Source organism: Leptinotarsa decemlineata, unplaced genomic scaffold (assembly GCF_025532065.1).
Source record: "Leptinotarsa decemlineata unplaced genomic scaffold, Ldec_3_MD MMD2_tig00000199_RagTag_RagTag, whole genome shotgun sequence".
NCBI lineage: Eukaryota > Metazoa > Arthropoda > Insecta > Coleoptera > Chrysomelidae > Leptinotarsa > Leptinotarsa decemlineata.
In genome coordinates, this window is record NW_027412544.1 from 15,868,317 (window position 1) to 15,888,472 (window position 20,156).

A 20,156-nucleotide genomic window follows, 5' to 3' on the forward strand; every position below is an offset into this window, starting at 1 on the left:
GCTGATACAGTATCTCGCAGATTTTTTATTATATAACATGTAGTGCTTAGTTTCGAACATACAGTATTTATGTGTGCTTCCCATGTTAGCTTACTATCCAAAGTAACACCTAAGAACTTGATGGTTTCCATGGATTGTATAGATTTACCAGATAAGGTTAAGTATAGGTCATAATTTGGATTCATGTTTTTTGGCAAGAACCGGACATAATTGGTTTTTTTTCCATTCAGGCTGAGGCCATTCTCAAAGCTATACCTTTCTATTTCATTAGATGCCTTGTTACTTAAATTTGTTAATTGATCAATGTTATTGTGTGACATCAGAATATTAGTGTCATCGGCATATAATATCATTTGATTTGCGAATTTACAGGTGTCTTCAATGTCACTCAGAAAAGCTACAAACAATAGTGGTCCCAGGATTGAACCCTGTGGAACCCCTGAATTTATTATTTCCTTTATTATTGGTGGTTTTGACTGTGAATAATACTTTGGTCATTTTAGTAATTTTACTGTTTTCCTGTATTCTTCATTCTGTTACAGGTCATACGAAACCAAGAATACCTACAGCTGAATGTAGAACAAATGGCAAGTTTATTGAGTAATGATGACCTTAATGTTTCATCGGAAGAACATATATTTCAAGCTTTAATGTGTTGGATCCAACATGATCCAGAAAATCGTCGCCAGCATATTGGTTATCTTCTTGGATTAGTTAAATTGCCACTTTTGTCGCCAGCCTTCTTGACTGATCAGGTTGAACCTGTAACTGAAGGTAAAAAAATATTCAAAACCAAAAATATATAATTTGTTAGAAATTCACTGAGTCAGAAAACGAAAGTTATTGTAATGTATATTGCAGTATATGATATATTCAGCATTGTCAAATCGTTCACATATAGTAAAAAAAGAACAGAGCTTAGGTTAGATATTTGAGGAACTCCACGATGAATATTTGCAACATTGGAAATTGTTTTAGTTTTTACCTATGTGATAAGTGAATTTGGAACCATTTGTACACACTTCCTTTAATTTTATAGCAATGAACCTTCCACAGCAATCTTCCATGTGTCGACCACTTTGGACAAATCGCAAAAAACCGTCGCGGATCGTCACCATGTTTAATTTCCCAATATATCTCATACAAAAGTGAAAATATTATTTCTTGTGTGTTTTTTCTATGCTTGGTGCTTAATATATCATACGTGCATAAGAAGTTGTTCAATCTTATTTTAACAATTTTTTCAATGATTTTTGACAATGTCGGGCTAAGGATTACAGCTCTGAATTTGAAGGGATAGGTTAAATCACCATAGGTTCCACCAAAGAAGTTTTCAGAAAATACGGAAATATTTCTGAGTGGAAATAACTATTTATTAGTATTACTAAACAATTGAGGATATCTAGAGGTGGGTTTTCAATTTTTTTCTTCACAATTAATCAATTTCTGATGTGTAATCATACTTCTTATCTCTCTCAATTTTTTACTGTTAAAGCCATATAACACATGATTCTCATTCATAATAATCAAATTAATGAAAAGATTGTAAGGAATAATAATTCTTTTAGTGTATTTGTAATTGAACAATAATATGTATGTATTGAGACTTTCAGGGTTATCTTCTTATTCTATAATACTTTTCTACTAGTCTATAATACTTTTTTATATTGTTGCTAGCATGCATATTTGATACGATTTTCATATTATTTGTTTTTTACAAGTCTTACGACTTTTCTGTAAGTTGAATTGTTCTTTGATATTAAATTATCTAAAACAACAAATCATTCAGGTGTCAACTCACCTATACTGTAGGTTATTGGACTGACACCTATCAGAAAACAACTACTCCCCTGGCTAATGCCACGAAGAGCGTTGGATTATATTCGACAGGTGTCATTGCAGGATTCTTCACAGAAGTAATTCCTGCATATGTTGATGATTGACATTACCTTGCAATGACGAGTGGCCAAATATCCCTAAACCAGTCTGCAAGTGTGTTCCGAAAATTGAAAATCGATTCCGGCAGTTGTATTTGATTTGCAGCCAGTCTTGATTCCTTACTATATGTGATGTTCGTTGATATATTTTCTTATGTAATGTAGCCATCAAACATTTTTAATTGAATTCTTCATTTCCTTTATCAACCAATTAATTTCTTTTTCTTTTTCTGAACGGGGAATGCAGAATTGACATTTTTTACTAGAACCTTATAAAATACCTTGAATGATTTATCAGAAATCAATATGAAGTCCCAATTTGTTTGTTGTAATTTCATCTAGAACCTTTCATAGTTTGATCTAGAATAAAGGCGACCGTATTTGAATTTTTCATTTTCACGATTTGTTAGTATATTATATTATTAATTATACAATGTACTACCTCGTGATCAGACAGACCAGCTGATGAAACTGAACACTTTATATCATGATATTTTATGTTACTGCAAACATAGTCAATGCTAGTATCAATTCTAGTATCTGATTCAACATGCATGGTTAGTTTGAAAGCACCAAGGTCGGTCGGTAGCCAAGCGATTCGGCGTGGGTGCTTTGTTCACTCACTCGAATTGACTCCCGTGTTGGTCGGTGGTTCAAGCCCTAGTCTGAACGATCGATCTTCACTTGCTATCGTCCAACCCGTGTTAGGAATCACACGTTAAAAGGTAAGACCTCGTTAATCCTTAGCTCGCACAAGTTTCGACTTCTGAGGGTTGTCGTTCGTAGGGGTGCGACAGGTGGTTGACGGAAAAACAGATTTCAAACAGATTTATAAGAGCATGCATGTTGAATGTGTCAGTAAAATTTATATTCAGATCACTTGGCAGTATAATCTTAGAATTTGTAGAAAAAACTATTCAATTCGATGAGGAAACTTTGGGTACTTGATGCAGACGTAGTCTCCCCCACCCAACTTTCGAACAGGCCAATTTTGTAACTTCTCCATATGTCAGATATTTCGAAATAAATGTTCATTGGGAAGAGAAATGAATTAGTATCATTCTTTGCAATAGATAAGTAATAATTTCAAGGGCATAAAAGACAGCATTCAATTTCAACCTCGTTATTTTTGATCTATTACATAAAAAAATCATTTGAGCAAATGTTCAAAATATTCTCCTTGAACCCCTGACAGTAAAACAGTCAGTGGCGGTCGATGTTAAAGCTTGGATTTGCAACTGACCACCTTAGGGAGCCTCGTTAATCCTTGATATTCTAAATTCGAGTTAAAAGTCGAAATTTCGAAATTAAAGTTGAAATTTCGGGTTTAAAATATAAATTTCGAGTTTTGAAGTAGCGATTTCCGAAAAATCAATAATGTAAAAATGTGGCTCTTCTGCACTTCCGTAGATATCTAACTAATGCTAGTAGCTCTTGAGAAATAGTTCAATGAGATCTAAGCATCTACCAAAACTTCATATGTTTTCGTCAAGAAAAATGAAGTATCTCTTGCTTTTTGGTTGTTCTTAGTATGATGGGTTCAAAGCGTGTTTCTTGTTGAGTCCTAGAGATTCAGATTTCTATCTTACCATATTTGAGATTTGAATATTTGATTTTGTTTTTATTTTGAATTAATTCACTCTGATAATTGTTAAGGTGATCCCGTTTGTCAAAAACTTATCATGGATGCCATGAAGTGGCATCTTCTTCCTGAAAGAAGACCACAGATGGTGTGTTCTCGAACAAGACCTCGAAAAGCAACATTGGGGAAATTATTGGTTGTGGGAGGAATGGATAAAAACAAAGGGGCTACTACTATTGAAAGCTATGATCCAAGATGTGATGTTTGGACCGTAGCTCATCATATGAGTGGTAGGAGGTTACAGTTTGGAATAGCTTTGATGGGTTTTAAGTATGTTCAATAGATATTTGTGTGAATAATGACACTAATATTGAAAAATCCCCTTTAGATTACTAGTGGTTGGGGGTAGGGATGGCTTGAAGACTCTCAACACAATGGAATGTTTGGACATGGAAACTGGATCTTGGGCACAATTGTCTCCTATGAATACACACAGACATGGTTTAGGTGTGGCTGTTTTAGGAGGAACCTTATATGCTGTTGGTGGGCATGATGGCTGGAGTTATCTAAATACTGTTGAAAGGTAACAAATTTATTGCATTTCAGTTAACCTTTTCTTTTTGATATAAGGGCTCATTTCAATGACGAAAAAATGTATTTTATTGGAAAGAAAGTTTAAATTATAGTTTACTGATACTTGATGAAAATCCATATCATATTCAAGTAACACTTCATTGTGAGATTTTTACTGAACAGTTTACAAAATCGCAACATGAGTTTCAATATAGAAGAGCTCCCTCTGGCGTGTCCATACTAACCAAATTCTATGTAATATATATATATATATATATATATATATATATATATATATATATATATATATATATAATATTTTATTGGTTCTTCTGGATCATAACTCAATGATATAGAACAAGTCAGTGTAATATGATATAAATGAACTTATAAAAAAAATGTATATATAGGATATGAACAGTTATGTAAAATTATATATTAAAACTTATAACTAGGTAAAATTATAATATATTAACATCCCTATATGACAATCTCAATTCTTCAGTTATATTGATAAGTCATTTATAAACTCTTCAATGGAGTAGTAGGCTTTATCAATCAGAAAGTTTTTTAGGAACGGTTTAAATTTTCTTAGTGACTTTTTCCTAACATGATTCGGCAATTTGTTAAATAGCCTGATACCCATGAAGATTGGACTTGATTCTGATCTAGCCAGTCTATGATTTGGTATTTCTAACAATGTTGAATTTCTTGTGCCGTAATTATTTTTGTTTAAGAAGGTAAAAGGTCGCTGATCCGATTTTACAAAAATCAACAGCTGGTACATATAAATGCATGGGAGAGTTAATATTCTTAAAACTTTGAATAGATCTCTGCAGCTAGTACGTCTATTTACACTCTGAATGTTTCTGACAGCTCTCTTCTGTAAAATAAATACCCTTTGTGCCTCACGTGATAGGCCCCAAGCTACAATACTATATGAGATTGTTGAGTGTAATTGGGCATGATAGTACATGAGTACCACCGACTTATCTATAATTTTACTGAGATGATAGATACAGTAACACATAGGCGTTATTTTTTTTTTTTAATACGTTGATTCCATTTACAATCTTCAGTGAGAGTAAGTCCTATAAATTTTATTGAATTCACCTGTTTCATTAAATCGTGCTGTGATTTTAACAGTAAACTGTGATCATGACCATTTGGGGCATAACTAAATCTTAGGAAGGATGATTTTTTATCATTGCAGATTAATTTATTGCTAAAAAACAAATCCTGGGCTTTTAAAATTTCCCTGTGAGCCAGGTCTACCAGTAGTGTAGTGTCATCCGCATACATTACAAAATTTCCTTCAAAGTCATTGACATAAATTATATAAAGTAGAGGTCCCAAAATAGAGCCTTGTGGAACTCCAATAGTATACTTTAAACGTTGAATAGCTTATGAAGATCAAAGAATGAAACGACTGAATTTGACACCCATTTTTCATAAACCTTTGCAAAAGCACTGGGGACAGTGATGGGCCTGTAATTTTCAACTTGGGTTTTATTTCCATTTTTATGTATAGGTTTTATTTTTCCAATTTTTAAGCTATCTGGGTAAATACCTTCTTCCAACGAGCAGTTGATGGCAAAAGTTAGTGGGCCTGAAATAAATGACGAACACTTTTTTAAAAGATTGGGACTTATTTTATCATTACCAGTAGATTGAGAGGCTTTTAGGTTTTTGATTATATCATTTATTTCTGGTTCTGTTGTTGGTTTAAATGAAAAAGTAGAAGGATTGAAGTATCTAAGTGTGGGTTCTTCTGATGATTCTTTAACATTGCTAGCCAGTAATGTGGGTATGGTATTAAAATATTCAACAAAGTGATTTGCTACATTCTGGGGTGCCTGTACAATATTGTTATTAATAGTTAAGTGAATTGGTTCCAACCTCCTTTTTGATTTTTTGCCCGATCCTATAATAGTCCAGGCTGTTATAAATTTATTTTTTTCGTTTGCAATAATGTCATTATTATATTGCTTTTTTGATACATTTAATAGATGTTTATATAACTTTTTATAATATTCTTTGGTCTCCTCATTTCCGTTTAAGGTTAGCGTATACAGATATTTTAATTTCTCTCCAGAAATGAGCAAACCTTTAGTTAACCATGGTTTTCTTTTATATGATGCCTGTTTTTTTTTTTACTTTTTTAGAGGAAAAGCAATGTCGAAGTAATATTTGAAAGTTCGAAAAAAGATCTCAAATTTTTCGTTTGCATTACCCCCACACATATACATATCATTCCATATATATATATATATATATATATATATATATATATATATATATATATATATATATATATATATATATATATATATATATATATATACAGTGTGACCCATTTAAAATGGAACCACCCCTGTAAATTTGACTACACCACTGGATTCGTAGTCGTTATAAATCAAAACTGTCAAATTTTCATTAAAAAATATTTGTTAACAACGAAGTTACAACAACTTCAATTTTGGAAACAAAGTATTTGTTTGTAATTTTTATTCAGATTATAGACATATTTGAGATCTGACAACACTGTCATCACCAAGTAGAACACCAGTGAATTTGTACAGTGAAAATCCGAAGTCAACAGCTCAATGCGTTCTACAGTTATAACTCCTGAAAATATGGTAATGTGAGAGATTTGTGGTGCAAGCGTTTTGTAATAAAAATCTGACTACGCCACTGGATTTGTGGATAATATTCCCTTAAAATCATTCATTTGAGTGTAGGTTACGAGAAGTGTATTCTAGAATAACAGAAAATTAAAAATTAATTTTCAAGTTATGCAGTACTTAGTACATTCTTCCGCATAGCCGCTAAAATCAAATTGATTTAAAGCATGGAAATCATTTATTCAATAATAAAACAGAGAGCAGGACAAAAATTGTTCCCTGTAAATTCTTCATAACTCAGCTAAAACAATCTTTTAGAGGAGATATCAATAATTTGAGGAAGCTGAACTCATTATGCAAAGGTTTTATAATAAATCAACAGTAGGCTGTGATTTTGACAGTTAATCATAAATAAAATAATAGTTGTTAGTTACGTGCATTTAATAATGGCTTTGCAATTATCATTAGAAGAAAGAATTGATATTGTGAGAATTTCTGGGGACAATTATCATAGTGAAAGAGAAGCAGCTAGGATATTTAATCACAGACATCCAAATCGACTTCCCATTGACAGAAGCACCATCAGTAAAATTAACAAAACATTTAAAGAAAGAGAACCACGTGGGAAACGAGGTGAATTTAAAAGTTAGTGTGGAAATTGGTGTTTTTTATCAATCACTAAGCTAATTTTGTGTGAGTGCGACCCTACAAAACATTAGTGAGTCAAACTTTCTATATTAATTCTATTGGTGCTTTAAGTTGCAAAACTTTCACTTGCTTAGCTTTGTGTAGTCTTAACAGTCGATGGGGGACGAATCCCCCGGTCCCCCTGGGGGCCATTCCTCAGATGCAAACATGACAATAGATAATACAAACCTAATATTAAATAATCTTCTATCCCCTTCCTCTCAAACATTTATTAAATCCTTGCATCAAATGTCCCCTGCACAGTCCCAGGCAATAGAAAAATTATACTCCGAACTCAGTATTCTATCAGAACAATTTAAAAATGACCAAACTATGCTTACCCAAATTAATGAATTGTATCGAAAGCTACAAAGGAAAATTACCTACACCAACACTGATTTTGGACCTTTCTTGGTTATGGTTGAGAAAAAGCAAGGAACCTCATTACATCCCATGGATTTGGGCAAAATATTTCACCATGCGAATATTAAAAATATAATAAGCTTTACCAAAAAGGGTAATAACCGAATAGGAGTACAGTTTTCTAATCCACAAGATGCAAATGAATTGTTAACCAATTCAACGATTCTTTCGAAAGGCTATGCAGCATACATACCTCAACGCTTCATAACAATTAAGGGTATCATTCGAGACGTGGGCCTATCAATTGATGCAGAAGATGTTATTGAATTTGGTAAATCCTCCCTAAAAATCATTGAGGCTCATCGATTCAATAGGAAAATTACAATTGATGGAGAAGTATCATATGTGCCATCCACAACTATGCTAGTTACTTTTCAAGGTAACACACTGCCACATGATGTAAATATTTTTAAATATTCTACACGAGCCGAGGCATACATACCGCCTATCCGTCAATGTCAAAACTGCCTTCGTTTTGGCCACCCAGCCAAGAACTGCCGAAGTGCAGCACGATGTCCTCGTTGCGGAGAGAACCATAACAGTAATTGTACGGCTCCTATCAAATGCATCTTTTGTGATGGACAACATTTAGCCAACGACAAGAAAAATTGTAAGGAATTTGAAAGGCAGGGTTTAATTAATGAACTAATGGCACATAAGAATATGTCTTACTATGAAGCAGCACAAGTATATCCTCCATTGAAACGAAGAGAAGGTCCACGATCCTTCCAGCGTAGCAGTCATAACTTTCCTTCTATAGCCCATAAAAACAACAGTGAAAACTCTTACGCCAGAATAACAACACAGACAAAACGCAGGAGACCGTCTTCAATAGAAAAGCCAGGATATGACGAAGTAGCTCATCGAAACCTATTACTTCCTCAATCACATCATACGCCTGTAAATTCTCCAATCTACAATAGTTCCTTTTATCACAATACCACTCCGTTGGAAACTACATCCCCACTTGGGGCTAATACCTCAGATTCCTCCAATGGAACTGCCAGTATTTCTGTGATACCAAACATCCCTTCTGAGATTAGAGACGAATCAAATCACACTTTTCAACAAAATCAAGTTACGCCACGATTCGCGACACTTGAGGGATTTAATTCCCTGGCTGATCAAACCTAAAGAATGGGATTTCTACCCCTGTGTTGGACATACCCTTCAATCGACAGATATCCTACCAGGGTATTACATAATTCACAAGTTAATATTTTTAGCGATCGCTTTATATTTGATATTATGTATAAATAATCAGTTGTCGGAAACGTCCGATTGGGGAGTGCATGGCACTCTGATCTCTAACACTCATATAACTAATATCAACGTTAGGTTTTTTCCAAACCACAAATACTTGACGCACTTATTGAGCAGCTGGATTGTGAGACCAATAAAACGCTATTTCAAAACCTATCTCAATAAACAATTGTTAATTAATGGCTTTAAAGATTCTTCATTGGAACATACGTAGTTATTACCAAAATCATGACTTATTGGTGTCATACATTCGAGATCACGCGGTGGATATTATAGCACTCAATGAAACTTTCCTACAACCACACTACTGCACCAAATTGAGGGGTTTCAATCACATAAGATCGGACAGAGAGGACGGACGAGGCGGAGTCGCAATTTTTATTAAAAACCACATCCCTTGTAACAGTATCGACTTCAGCAATATTCCGATGCATGATAATATACAAGTAGTAGGTATTGAAATGAAACATATGATGCTTATTAGCATATATGTTCCGAGAGAAACCCCATACTTTTCACATACAACCTTGTGAACACATATCCAGGACCACTACTGATCATTGGGGATATGAATACACAACACCCAGCATGGGGCTCTGGCATCTCAAACAGACAAGGTTCCCAGTTGCTGGAACTTGTTGAGGAACATGGCTTAGTCATACTAAACGATGGTACCCCTACACGACTGACTGCTCCAGGTATTAATGCAAGTGCTCCCGACATTGCCATGTGTTCACCACAACTATCACACAGTATAGACTGGATCGTACTCCCTGATGCTGGAATGAGTGATCATTTCCCTTTTTTATGTTGTCTGAATGATCCAAGAACCTCACAATCAAATACAACTCAACACCGGCAAACGTTCAACACTAAGAAAGCTGATTGGTTTCGATACGAGCAACAGCTACTCAACCAAATACATAGTGGGGATATACCTTACGAAGATCTGGCTGCCATGGTTTTAAACGCTGCTGATTCAGCAATACCAAAAAAATCTCCGGCTATAGGAACAAAACCTCAACATCACTGGTGGGACGCTGATTGCACAGCAGCAATTACAGCAAGGAAACTCGCATTTCGAGAATACAAAGACCATCCTCATATGCAAAATTATATCAATGTACGTAAGGTAAGAGCATCCACTAGAAAGCTGTTACGAGAGAAAAAGAAACAAAACTTTCAAATGTTTTGTATACAACTTTCACCTGATACTCCTATTTCTAGGGTATGGTCTTCAGTTCGAAAATTTGCCAATTCCAGACAGCCATCCCGACGAAATCCTCCACTAAACAACGACATTGCTGAAGTTATGCTCCAATCTTTAACCCAACCACTCCTTTACAGCATTACTCCCATGGAAAACCCTCATATCCAACCTAGTATACCATTCAACATAGATGAATTGCATGCCGCCCTTCGGTACAAACGGGACACCGCACCGGGTCTGGATCTCATAACTTACAGTATGTTGCAGCATTTACCGCAGAACGGATTTGCGAGTCTTCTGAATATTTTCAACAAACTCCTGAATGGTTCCATTACCATCCCAATGGAGTGGAAACGGCAATTACTCTGCCTTATTCCAAAACCTGGCAAGGATATATCGACAGAGTCGGGTTGGAGACCCATTACCCTCACATCTTGTCCTGGTAATCTTTTAGAACTCATGATAAAAAACAGATTGGATTGGCACGTGGAACATCTCAATTTGCTAAATCCGCTACAGTCAGGCTTTCGACGAGGTAGAGGCACTACTGAGAATCTCATTGGAATTTACTCTATCATTGCATCAAATTTAGCATCAGGTAATAACGTGGTAATGGTCTTGCTAGACATCAAGGCAGCTTACGATCACGTTCTCATACCCAAACTGTTGGAACGATTGGCTCAGTGTACAATTCCACATGATCTCGCTACATTGATCGGGCATATCTTTACTAATCGACAAATTAGCATCCAAGATCCAATCACAGGGCGCATAATAGGGCCTGAATCTGCTAACCGAGGTCTCCCACAAGGATCGCCAATCAGTCCTATCCTTTTCAATATTTATAGCGATCCCATAAAACATTTAGTAGAAGACCAGGTATCTTTATTTGGGTATGCTGATGATCTAGCATTGATAAACGTCGGTACAGATACTCGAAAACTTATACATGATCTCAATGTGTCTCTGGAGAGAATTCATAACTTTCTGGAAGATTATGGGCTATCTCTTTCCATCAATAAGTGCCAAGCAATTTCTTTCATCAATAAACACATGCCCGATGTCCGCTATCATATACTCATCAACAACAAACCTATTCCGTGGTCACAAGAGGTAAAATACCTAGGCATAATTTTTCATCATCAGTTATCATGGCGCCCACATATTAATATGATTTGTGCAAAAGCACAAAATGGAATAAATCTAATGAGAACTCTATGTCGGACGTGGTGGGGGGGCGCTCCTTCTACCTTGATCCTACTATATAAAGCTCTAGTTCGCCCACATCTTGACAGCGGCAGCATATTTTTTGGCAGATGCTCAAAAACAGTTTTGTACCAGCTCGATAAAGTACAATATCAAGCATTACGCGTAGCCTTGGGTTTAATGAGATCAACACCCACTACAATACTATTATCGGAAAGCTCAGAGATGCCTCTTGCTCACAGGCGAAATTGGTTGGGAGTGAGATGCATTTCTAAATTGTTATCTCACGTGAATCCTAATATTCATTCCGTTATGGAGTTGCATGATACATATATTCAATATCCTACATATTGGCGGCTCAATTGTCTTCCCCCCATCCTTACTGCATATATCAGATTAATACCCCACATCCCAGATATTATGTTGCTTCCCAATTTTCCTTGTTACCGTTATAGTTTACATGGTCAAATATTCCCAATTCCCCACCATGAAATGAACCTCTCCAAAGAGAATGACAACCACCAGGATTTTCTCAGACTCGCCCGGCAACAATTTGCCAATCACACATATTTTTTCACCGATGGATCTAAAGATGAACGCGGTAATGTTGGCATTGGAGTTTTTTCACACAACCTAAACCATTCTGGACGATTACCCTCTTTCTTTTCAATATGCTCAGCTGAAATAACAGCCATCCAAGAAGCAATACAATATATTGTGGACAACGATCTCAAACACGCAGTCATTTTTAGCGACTCAAAAAGCGCCCTGGCAAAAATCTCCCGGTCAACTATATCGGCAAACAGTGATTACCTTTCATTACGTACAAGACAACTGATATACAGAGCCATCGCAAAGGGATTCAGCATACATTTGGCATGGATTCCTAGTCATTCCAACATCAAGGGTAATGATATAGCCGATACTTTAGCCAATATTGGAAGAAATCATCCACTCTCTAATCACCCTCAAGCAGACTATAGAGAGTTTCAAGCATTATTGAAACATAATATTTGGATAGACTGGACCAATCAATATAGTGAGGACGGACAATTCAAAGCCAAACTTTACTTTTCCTCCGTACCACAACCTTACAAAACTCCATGGTTCAAGGATCTGGCTACTTGTTCTCGTAAAGAAATCGTCAATATGTGCAGAATTAGGAGCACTCTTTCCCTCAATAAAGCGCATCTCCACAAAATTAAGATAGTTGATGACGACCGCTGCGAATGTGGGGAAATACAGACTCTCCTACATATTTCTTTGCCTGCCCTAATAATTCTCATAATATACAAATACTGCATGCCTCTCTTAGCATCCCTCCTTCAACCATTCAGCCTCTTACCTTCCACGATATATTTTTCAAACATATATCACCATCTAACATACAAACCATATCCAAATTCCTGATTGCATCCAACATAAAGCTGTAGTGATCAAGACAGAAATAATACTTGTGTGCATGCAGTGCTTCGCCAATCATGACCTGATCGTAGTGTCCACACACGTAACCGTAGTGTCCATACACGTAACCATAGCGCATCACCTCACATTAGTGCTTACACTCTAATGCAGACGGACATTGCTTGTTCACTGACCTCAAACTACAGTCGAACTTTGTTATAGCGCAAAACCAAGTGGGGTTTGGGTCCAACTCAGATCCACTTTAGTGTGGGCTCCACCTGTAGTAGCAACATGATCCTGGAACTTCTGGCTGGATATCCCTGGCAGCTGAAGCCATTAATGGAAAAAGAAGAAGAAGAAGAACATTTAAAGAAACCGGTGCAGTCAGCAAACATATTTTAAAAAATAATCACCGAAGAAGAAATTTAAACGAAGGTGCTGTTTTAGATTATTTTAGAAACCACCCAAACAGAAGTTTACGAGTCGCCAGTTTGGATTTAAACTTACCGAGAGAGACTATTCGACGATGTCTTAAACAAAACAAAATGAGAGCATTTAAACCTAAATTTCTTCACTCTTTAAAGGCAGGTGATGAAGTGAAACGTATGGAATTTTGTTTGTGGGCACAAGGCGAGTACCTGAATACAAGAAATTTTTTAAACTGCATAATGTTTAGTGATGAAGCTTCTTTCAGCACCAATGGGGTAGTTTCATCGCAAAATGCTCGGTATTGGGCTACGGAAAATCCGCACTGGATCATAAATTGTAAAAGTCAATATTCCGAAAAAGTTAACGTTTGGTGTGGTATAGTACAAAATAGAATAATAGGTCCATATTTTTTTGATGGAAACATAAACGGGCAAAATTTTTTGGAATTTCTAAATAACCAATTATCGGACGAAATAGATGAAATGCCTCTTGCGGAACAAGTAAATTTATATTTTCAGCTCGACGGCTGTTCCGTGCACAATTCGAGGATTGTTAAAGAGTGGCTAAATAACCAGTTTCCAAATCATTGGATAGGACGAGGTAGTGACTTAATTGAATGGCCACCTAGATCGCCTGATCTAACAATATTAGACTTTTTTCTGTGGGGTATTCTGACATAAAAAGTATACAGAACAAGACCAACGAATCGAGCTGAACTCATGCAAAGGATACGACAAGCTTGTGCCGAAATTACAGTTCAACAAATAAGAAATAGTGTAAACAATATTCGGAAGAGATACGATAAATGTATTGAACTTAATGGAGGTTTGGTAGAAGCCACAAAAATTTGAATGTTTAGTTTTAAATCAATGTTTATTTTAGTATCAGTTTTTTCTTAATGGCAATTAATTGTTGAATAAATACTTTGAAACTTGTTTGTATACATTTTGTTTTCATCAGCTATAGAAGAAGGTAGAGTAAGTTCAGAATCTCATAAAATGTGATTTTCCAGGTGCGCTGTTACAAAAGTACTATTATTTATTATTGGGAAACTTCCAAAAAGCTTACAAGTATGACCATTAATACTTCAAGATTCTATCAAGATTTGGTAAAAGCGCAATTGGGAGATCCCATGACATGAGATTCTGAACTTGGTCTACTACTGCGTAACTTGAAAATGAACTTTTAATTTTCTGTTATTCAATTATTCAATTTTTATTTTTATTTTCACTTCTCATAACCTACACTCAAATGAATGATTTTAAGGGAATATTATCCACAAATCCAGTGGCGTAGTCAGATTTTTATTACAAAACGCTTGCACCACAAATCTCTCACATTACCATATTTTCAGGAGTTATAACTGTAGAACGCATTGAGCTGTTGACTTCGGATTTTCACTGTACAAATTCACTGGTGTTCTACTTGGTGATGACAGTGTTGTCAGATCTCAAATATGTCTATAATCTGAATAAAAATTACAAACAAATACTTTGTTTCCAAAATTGAAGTTGTTGTAACTTCGTTGTTAACAAATATTTTTTAATGAAAATTTGACAGTTTTGATTTATAACGACTACGAATCCAGTGGTGTAGTCAAATTTGAAAACAAAAATTGCCTAATAAACTTTTGCCGTTTTTGACAAACAAAAAAACCATAGAGTGCCTTGGAAATGAAACTAAAATTGTAAAAGTTAGTGTCAAGATACAGTTTTTCATGCTTAATATTTCAATAAAAAAAAATTGAGATTGATTGAAAAATGCACATTCTACAGGGGTGGTTCCCCTGTAGAATGTGTATATATATATATATATATATATATATATATATATATATATATATATATATATATATATATATATATACAAATTTATTATCATCTTCAGGAAAAAAGTGTTGTTGTGTTGTGGTGGATGTCAAAGTCCACTTTGACATCCACCACAACACAAGTCTCGATGTTTGTCCATTATAATATACACACTGATGTAATAAATGATTGAGAGATTTATTTTTGCATTCTGACACATGAATATCCATTGAAATTGCTATACATCATTTGCAAAAAGTCCTTCTGAATATTTTCATAATCTACTCTGAATTCAATGGTTCTGAATATTTCAAGTTATCAGCAAACAGTAACATTAATACAGAAGTCATTTATTTTCTTACAATTGTTATATATGATACGAATGAATATAATTCAACAGAAAAACTTCTCTAAAATTTCTCGACGCTCTTTCCATCGACCAACTGGGTGAAACTAAATCATCTCCTAATAAGGTCAACTCAATAAAATTCAGGTTAGGTTATTTCAAAATATTTATATCTGAATTGTTATTAATTTTTTTCACAGACATCTATTGATAGTAACATTTCTTGTTGTAGATGGGATCCAGTTGCCCGTAACTGGCAATACGTTGCACCAATGCAGAATCAGCGCTGTTCTGCAGGAATAGCCGTTTTAGGTGGTAAATTGTACGCTGTAGGTGGTAGAGATGGTGCCGCTTGTTTGCGAACTGTTGAATGTTATGATCCTCATACGAATAAATGGACTATGGTTGCAGCATTATCAAGGCGAAGGGGAGGAGTTGGAGTTGCGGTAACAAATGGCTTCTTGTATGCAATGGGTGGACAAGATGCACCGGCCAATAATCCTGCAGCCTCGAGGTTTGACTGTGTTGAGCGATACGATCCTAGTAAGCCATCTTCAATTGATAATAATAGTCATGATTTGATACATGAACTGATAAACAATCAAAATGTATTTGTGAGATTAAACAGATTATGTAAATCAATCTGTTGAAGAATCTTTCAATTATATCTAAGCATCATCTATCAAAATCTATTCAGAATTGGTGAATTCCTTGTAAACTTCAATAAAATTTATTATCATTTTCAAGGAAATGCGTTGATGAGATTGGCCGTGTCAAAAAAGATATGAACAAGTTGTTACTTTAATTAGCTTGCCTCGTAATAAAGCCACAATGATTACAAAAAAATCGACTAACCATTCGCGCTCGCACCTACATCGGACTTTCAACGTGTCTGGCAAGGTGTAAAAACCATTAAAACTGTCCGGCTATTGAAGTAACAATATTTTATAGGTCCCCAAATAACATATATAAAATTTTGCTTTTATATTATAACGAAAGTATAATTATAATTTATTAAAGTTTAGAGGTGTCTGGCAGCAAATAGAAACTGTCATAAGTGTCTGGCAATGAATGACGAGATTTTTAAAGTTATCCCAAAGAAAATATAAAAAATTGAGATTTATACTTTAACGAATTTTATAAAATAACGAAGGTCTGGCTGTCATGGGCTCTTAGGCTATAATGAACATACACTTACATCAAAAGTTCATATAAAGAATAAAATATGTTTTCTTCAAAGTATTTGTGAACAGCGTTCCTGAAGCATTTTATATTTGACAGTTTGTGAGTTGGACCAAACAGTTCCTTGAAGAATATGGCAGTTATTATTTTATTGATGACTATTGAAAATAACGGATTCACCTCAAATTGACTTTCTAGGTACAGATAGCTGGACATCAGTAGCCCCACTATCAAGTAAACGTGATGCCGTCGCTTCCTGTCTGTTTGGAGATAAACTTATCGCAATTGGTGGATATGATGGAGGACACTATTTACGTACTGTTGAACAGTATGACCCTATTAGTAATGAATGGAATACTTTAGCACCCTTGATAACTGGTAGAGCTGGTGCATGTGTGATTGTTATAAATAATGGTGTCAATCTAAATGAGTGATAACAATATTTTCGTTTTTCATCGGAACTGAAAAATGGTGAAATTGCATTTATCTTTCAAGACTGATAATAAAAAATGAACACAAATCTTTTTTGTCTAGGGTAGATCATTTTTAGATGTTTGTAATAATGATTTTTTACATTGGTGAAATACCGCTCCATAAACATTTCACTAAAGTATTTAAATAAGTATAAGATCACTAAAATATGATAATAATGTCCCTTGGCCAAATTTATAATTTTTTTCAGTATTTCGAGTCTTATGAAGGTTGAAATGAAAATAAGGGAGGTAGATACCCAGTAGTTCTAGTTCAAGACATATCATGAACACCCACTTCTGTGGTATTCTTTTGCTGTAAAATAGAAATGTAAATCAGCTTATCCAAAAATATTTCTAGTTTAAATTCAATTCCTACTATATATTTTCTGTAAGGTTTTTTTCAATTCGAAATTTTAATAAAATCTCAATTTTTTTTCTGTGATATTTACTTTTGTGTTTATTTATTTAAAAGCCTTGCAGAAACATTTTTGTGTAAACATAAAGAATGTGATAACTATATGTAACTTAATTGGTAACTGATATGTAAATTTTTAATAAATTTTTTTAACTAGTTTAGATGTTTCTTTCTTGTGAAAGTTAAAATAAAGTTAAGTTATTTCTCAATCAGAATAAAAAAAGACAAACAATACTGCCACAACCAGCTTGGAACACAGTTACAACAAATTCAACATTAGCGAAAATTCCTAAGTACTCACCATTCATTTCCAAAGAATCTTGCAACTGGAATAGGAAAATCATCAAATCAATAAATAACATGAATAGTACAAATATATTAATGAGCAACACTTCTTGATAGAAAATAGACACAAGTAGACACCACTTATTTCCCAAAAAACTTTCAGCTTGACAAGTGGTTTGCTCGACAGTATTCGTATTTGGGAAAAGAGAGGTTTTGGCTCTCACTTGGCACGCTTGTGCTGTCCACAGTGATGTGAACTGTCAGGAATATACTGGTACGTGCTTGTTTCCTTTCAAAATACATAATATTCTACTCCATATTGGCTCCTCATTACCAAAACGACCTAAGTTGTCCTTAGTTTTCTAACTCATAGGTGAATGTTATTGAAGGAAACAAAGTCTTCAATATTCGATTTTTTGTTATCGAATATCGCGAAAACATCATCCACATACCTTATCCATATCCTAGAAAAATAATTTAACTTTTCTTTGGTTTCCATTTAGAATCTGCTCATGAACAGGTTTGCCTATAGCCATTCCCTCCTGTTGTTCATAAAAGCAACCATCTACCTGGAAACGGTTTTGTTTCATACACAAATTAGCGAGAGAAACGGATTCAATTTTGTTATTATTGAAATTATTTTTCACTAGTAATTCCCTGAGGTATTATAAGGTCTGTGGAATTGGGATGTTAGGAAATAAGGAACTAACATCAAAGGAAACCAAAATCTCAACTTCTTGCAGAACGATGTTTTTTGTATGTTGTATGAACTCTAAAAGAAGTTTTTGATACTAAAACCTGGTTCTGCAATAGGCAAGTCTTCAAATTCCTCAGTGAGCTATTTTGCTATTTGGTAGGTAGGAGATCCAATAGCTGATACGATGGGGCGCATTGATTTTTCCGGTTTGTGGATTTTTGGGAGGCAATATAATTTTGACACCGTTGGGTTGGAAACTTGTAAGTTCCGTTTAAGTTGAGGGGTAAGTATGTTGTGGCATTTCTTGAGGACATCTTTTACTTCGGCATAAGGTATAAATAAGGATAACATTGTAAGAATATTTGGTTGTTGCTCTTGAAGATGATCAATTGGTGATCGAAACACCTGTTGAGGTGTTAAAATAACGGTTTGGTGTTGGGAAAAACTCCATTAATACCCAAAGGTAATGTAACAAAGTTCTCCTATTGTCTGGACTAGTTATTACAAAAATCCATAATTTCAAAAACCACTCTATCATATGTGGCGAACTAAACATGGATTTTTTAGAGGAATCATTAGAAAAAAAGATGTAAATGGGTAACCTGGTTTTAATATACAATATTTTGTTGATGAACCAACAAGAATCAATAATTGTATTGATAATATTTTCTCAGATTTACCGATAAAAGACTCCCTCCTGTTAGATCATACATATCAAACTGGAACTGTTAAAGCAGAACAACTATTTCTAGCAAATGAACAATGAACAGTTATAAACCGTCACATGTGGAAAAGTTTCAATACTTGTTGAATACTTTTAAACATCTCTCTTAGTGGTAAGGGATACCTTCAAATAAAGTCCAAATTTTTCAATGCCTTGAATTGGGTGTCTTTTCAAGAAAACATGCAAATCATGATAAATACTGTTGTGAATCATGCCGTAAAGAAAATAACGCCGGCCACCATAAACCAAAAGTTACATAGCTAAGAGTGTGCAAATGCACAATGTTCTCTGCCGCTCTAGAAGCAGCGAGAATAATGCTACCGATTTCGGCGAAATTTTCTAGCGCATTCGATTACGATATAATGAAGTGAGTATATCGAGACAAAGTGGAAGTTACAGTGCGGTACGCGAAGTGATCTTCAAATAATAGTTGAAGTTTTTGTTGTATTAAAATGAAATTAAGTTATCAGTGTAAGCAATTATTGGTCAACCCACGGGAAAAAACGTAACAATACTATAACCAAACATTCTTCAGAACAACAGAACTTCTTCTGTGAAGAATCCTGCACTGACACCTTTCGGATATAATCCAACGCCCTTCGTAATATTAGCCAGGGGAGAAGTTGTTTTCTGACCTTAACGAATCTTGCAGTTTTTTCTTTGGTTCGGTCAACTTTCAAAATGTCCTCGACAGATGTCAAAGATGTTTTGAAATGTTTTGTGATGAAAATATTGAATTTTATAGCAATAATTATTTAATCAGGCAAGATAACTTCTCATTTTGATTCGCTACTGAAGAAGCTATTCATGAAATCCTGAATGATAATAAAACTCAAGCTTCAGGGGTTGATAATATTTCAATCAGAATGTTGAAACTTTGTAGCCCGT

General features: G+C 34.7%; 1 protein-coding gene across 2 annotated transcripts in view; it reads left to right on the forward strand.

The window, feature by feature from the left end:
- The window catches only part of LOC111503675 (kelch-like protein 5), a 40,984-nt gene extending 23,265 nt beyond the window's left edge, over positions 1-17,719 (forward strand). For both annotated transcript variants that reach the window (XM_023158037.2, XM_074173045.1), the window contains exons 4-8: positions 543-774; positions 3,594-3,849; positions 3,908-4,102; positions 15,725-16,035; positions 16,873-17,719. In XM_023158037.2, coding sequence (XP_023013805.2) covers positions 543-774; positions 3,594-3,849; positions 3,908-4,102; positions 15,725-16,035; positions 16,873-17,108 — 1,230 coding nt within the window. In that variant the 3' untranslated portion in view covers positions 17,109-17,719. The remainder of the gene's footprint in view (positions 1-542; positions 775-3,593; positions 3,850-3,907; positions 4,103-15,724; positions 16,036-16,872) is intronic.
- The last annotated feature ends 2,437 nt before the right edge of the window (positions 17,720-20,156 follow it).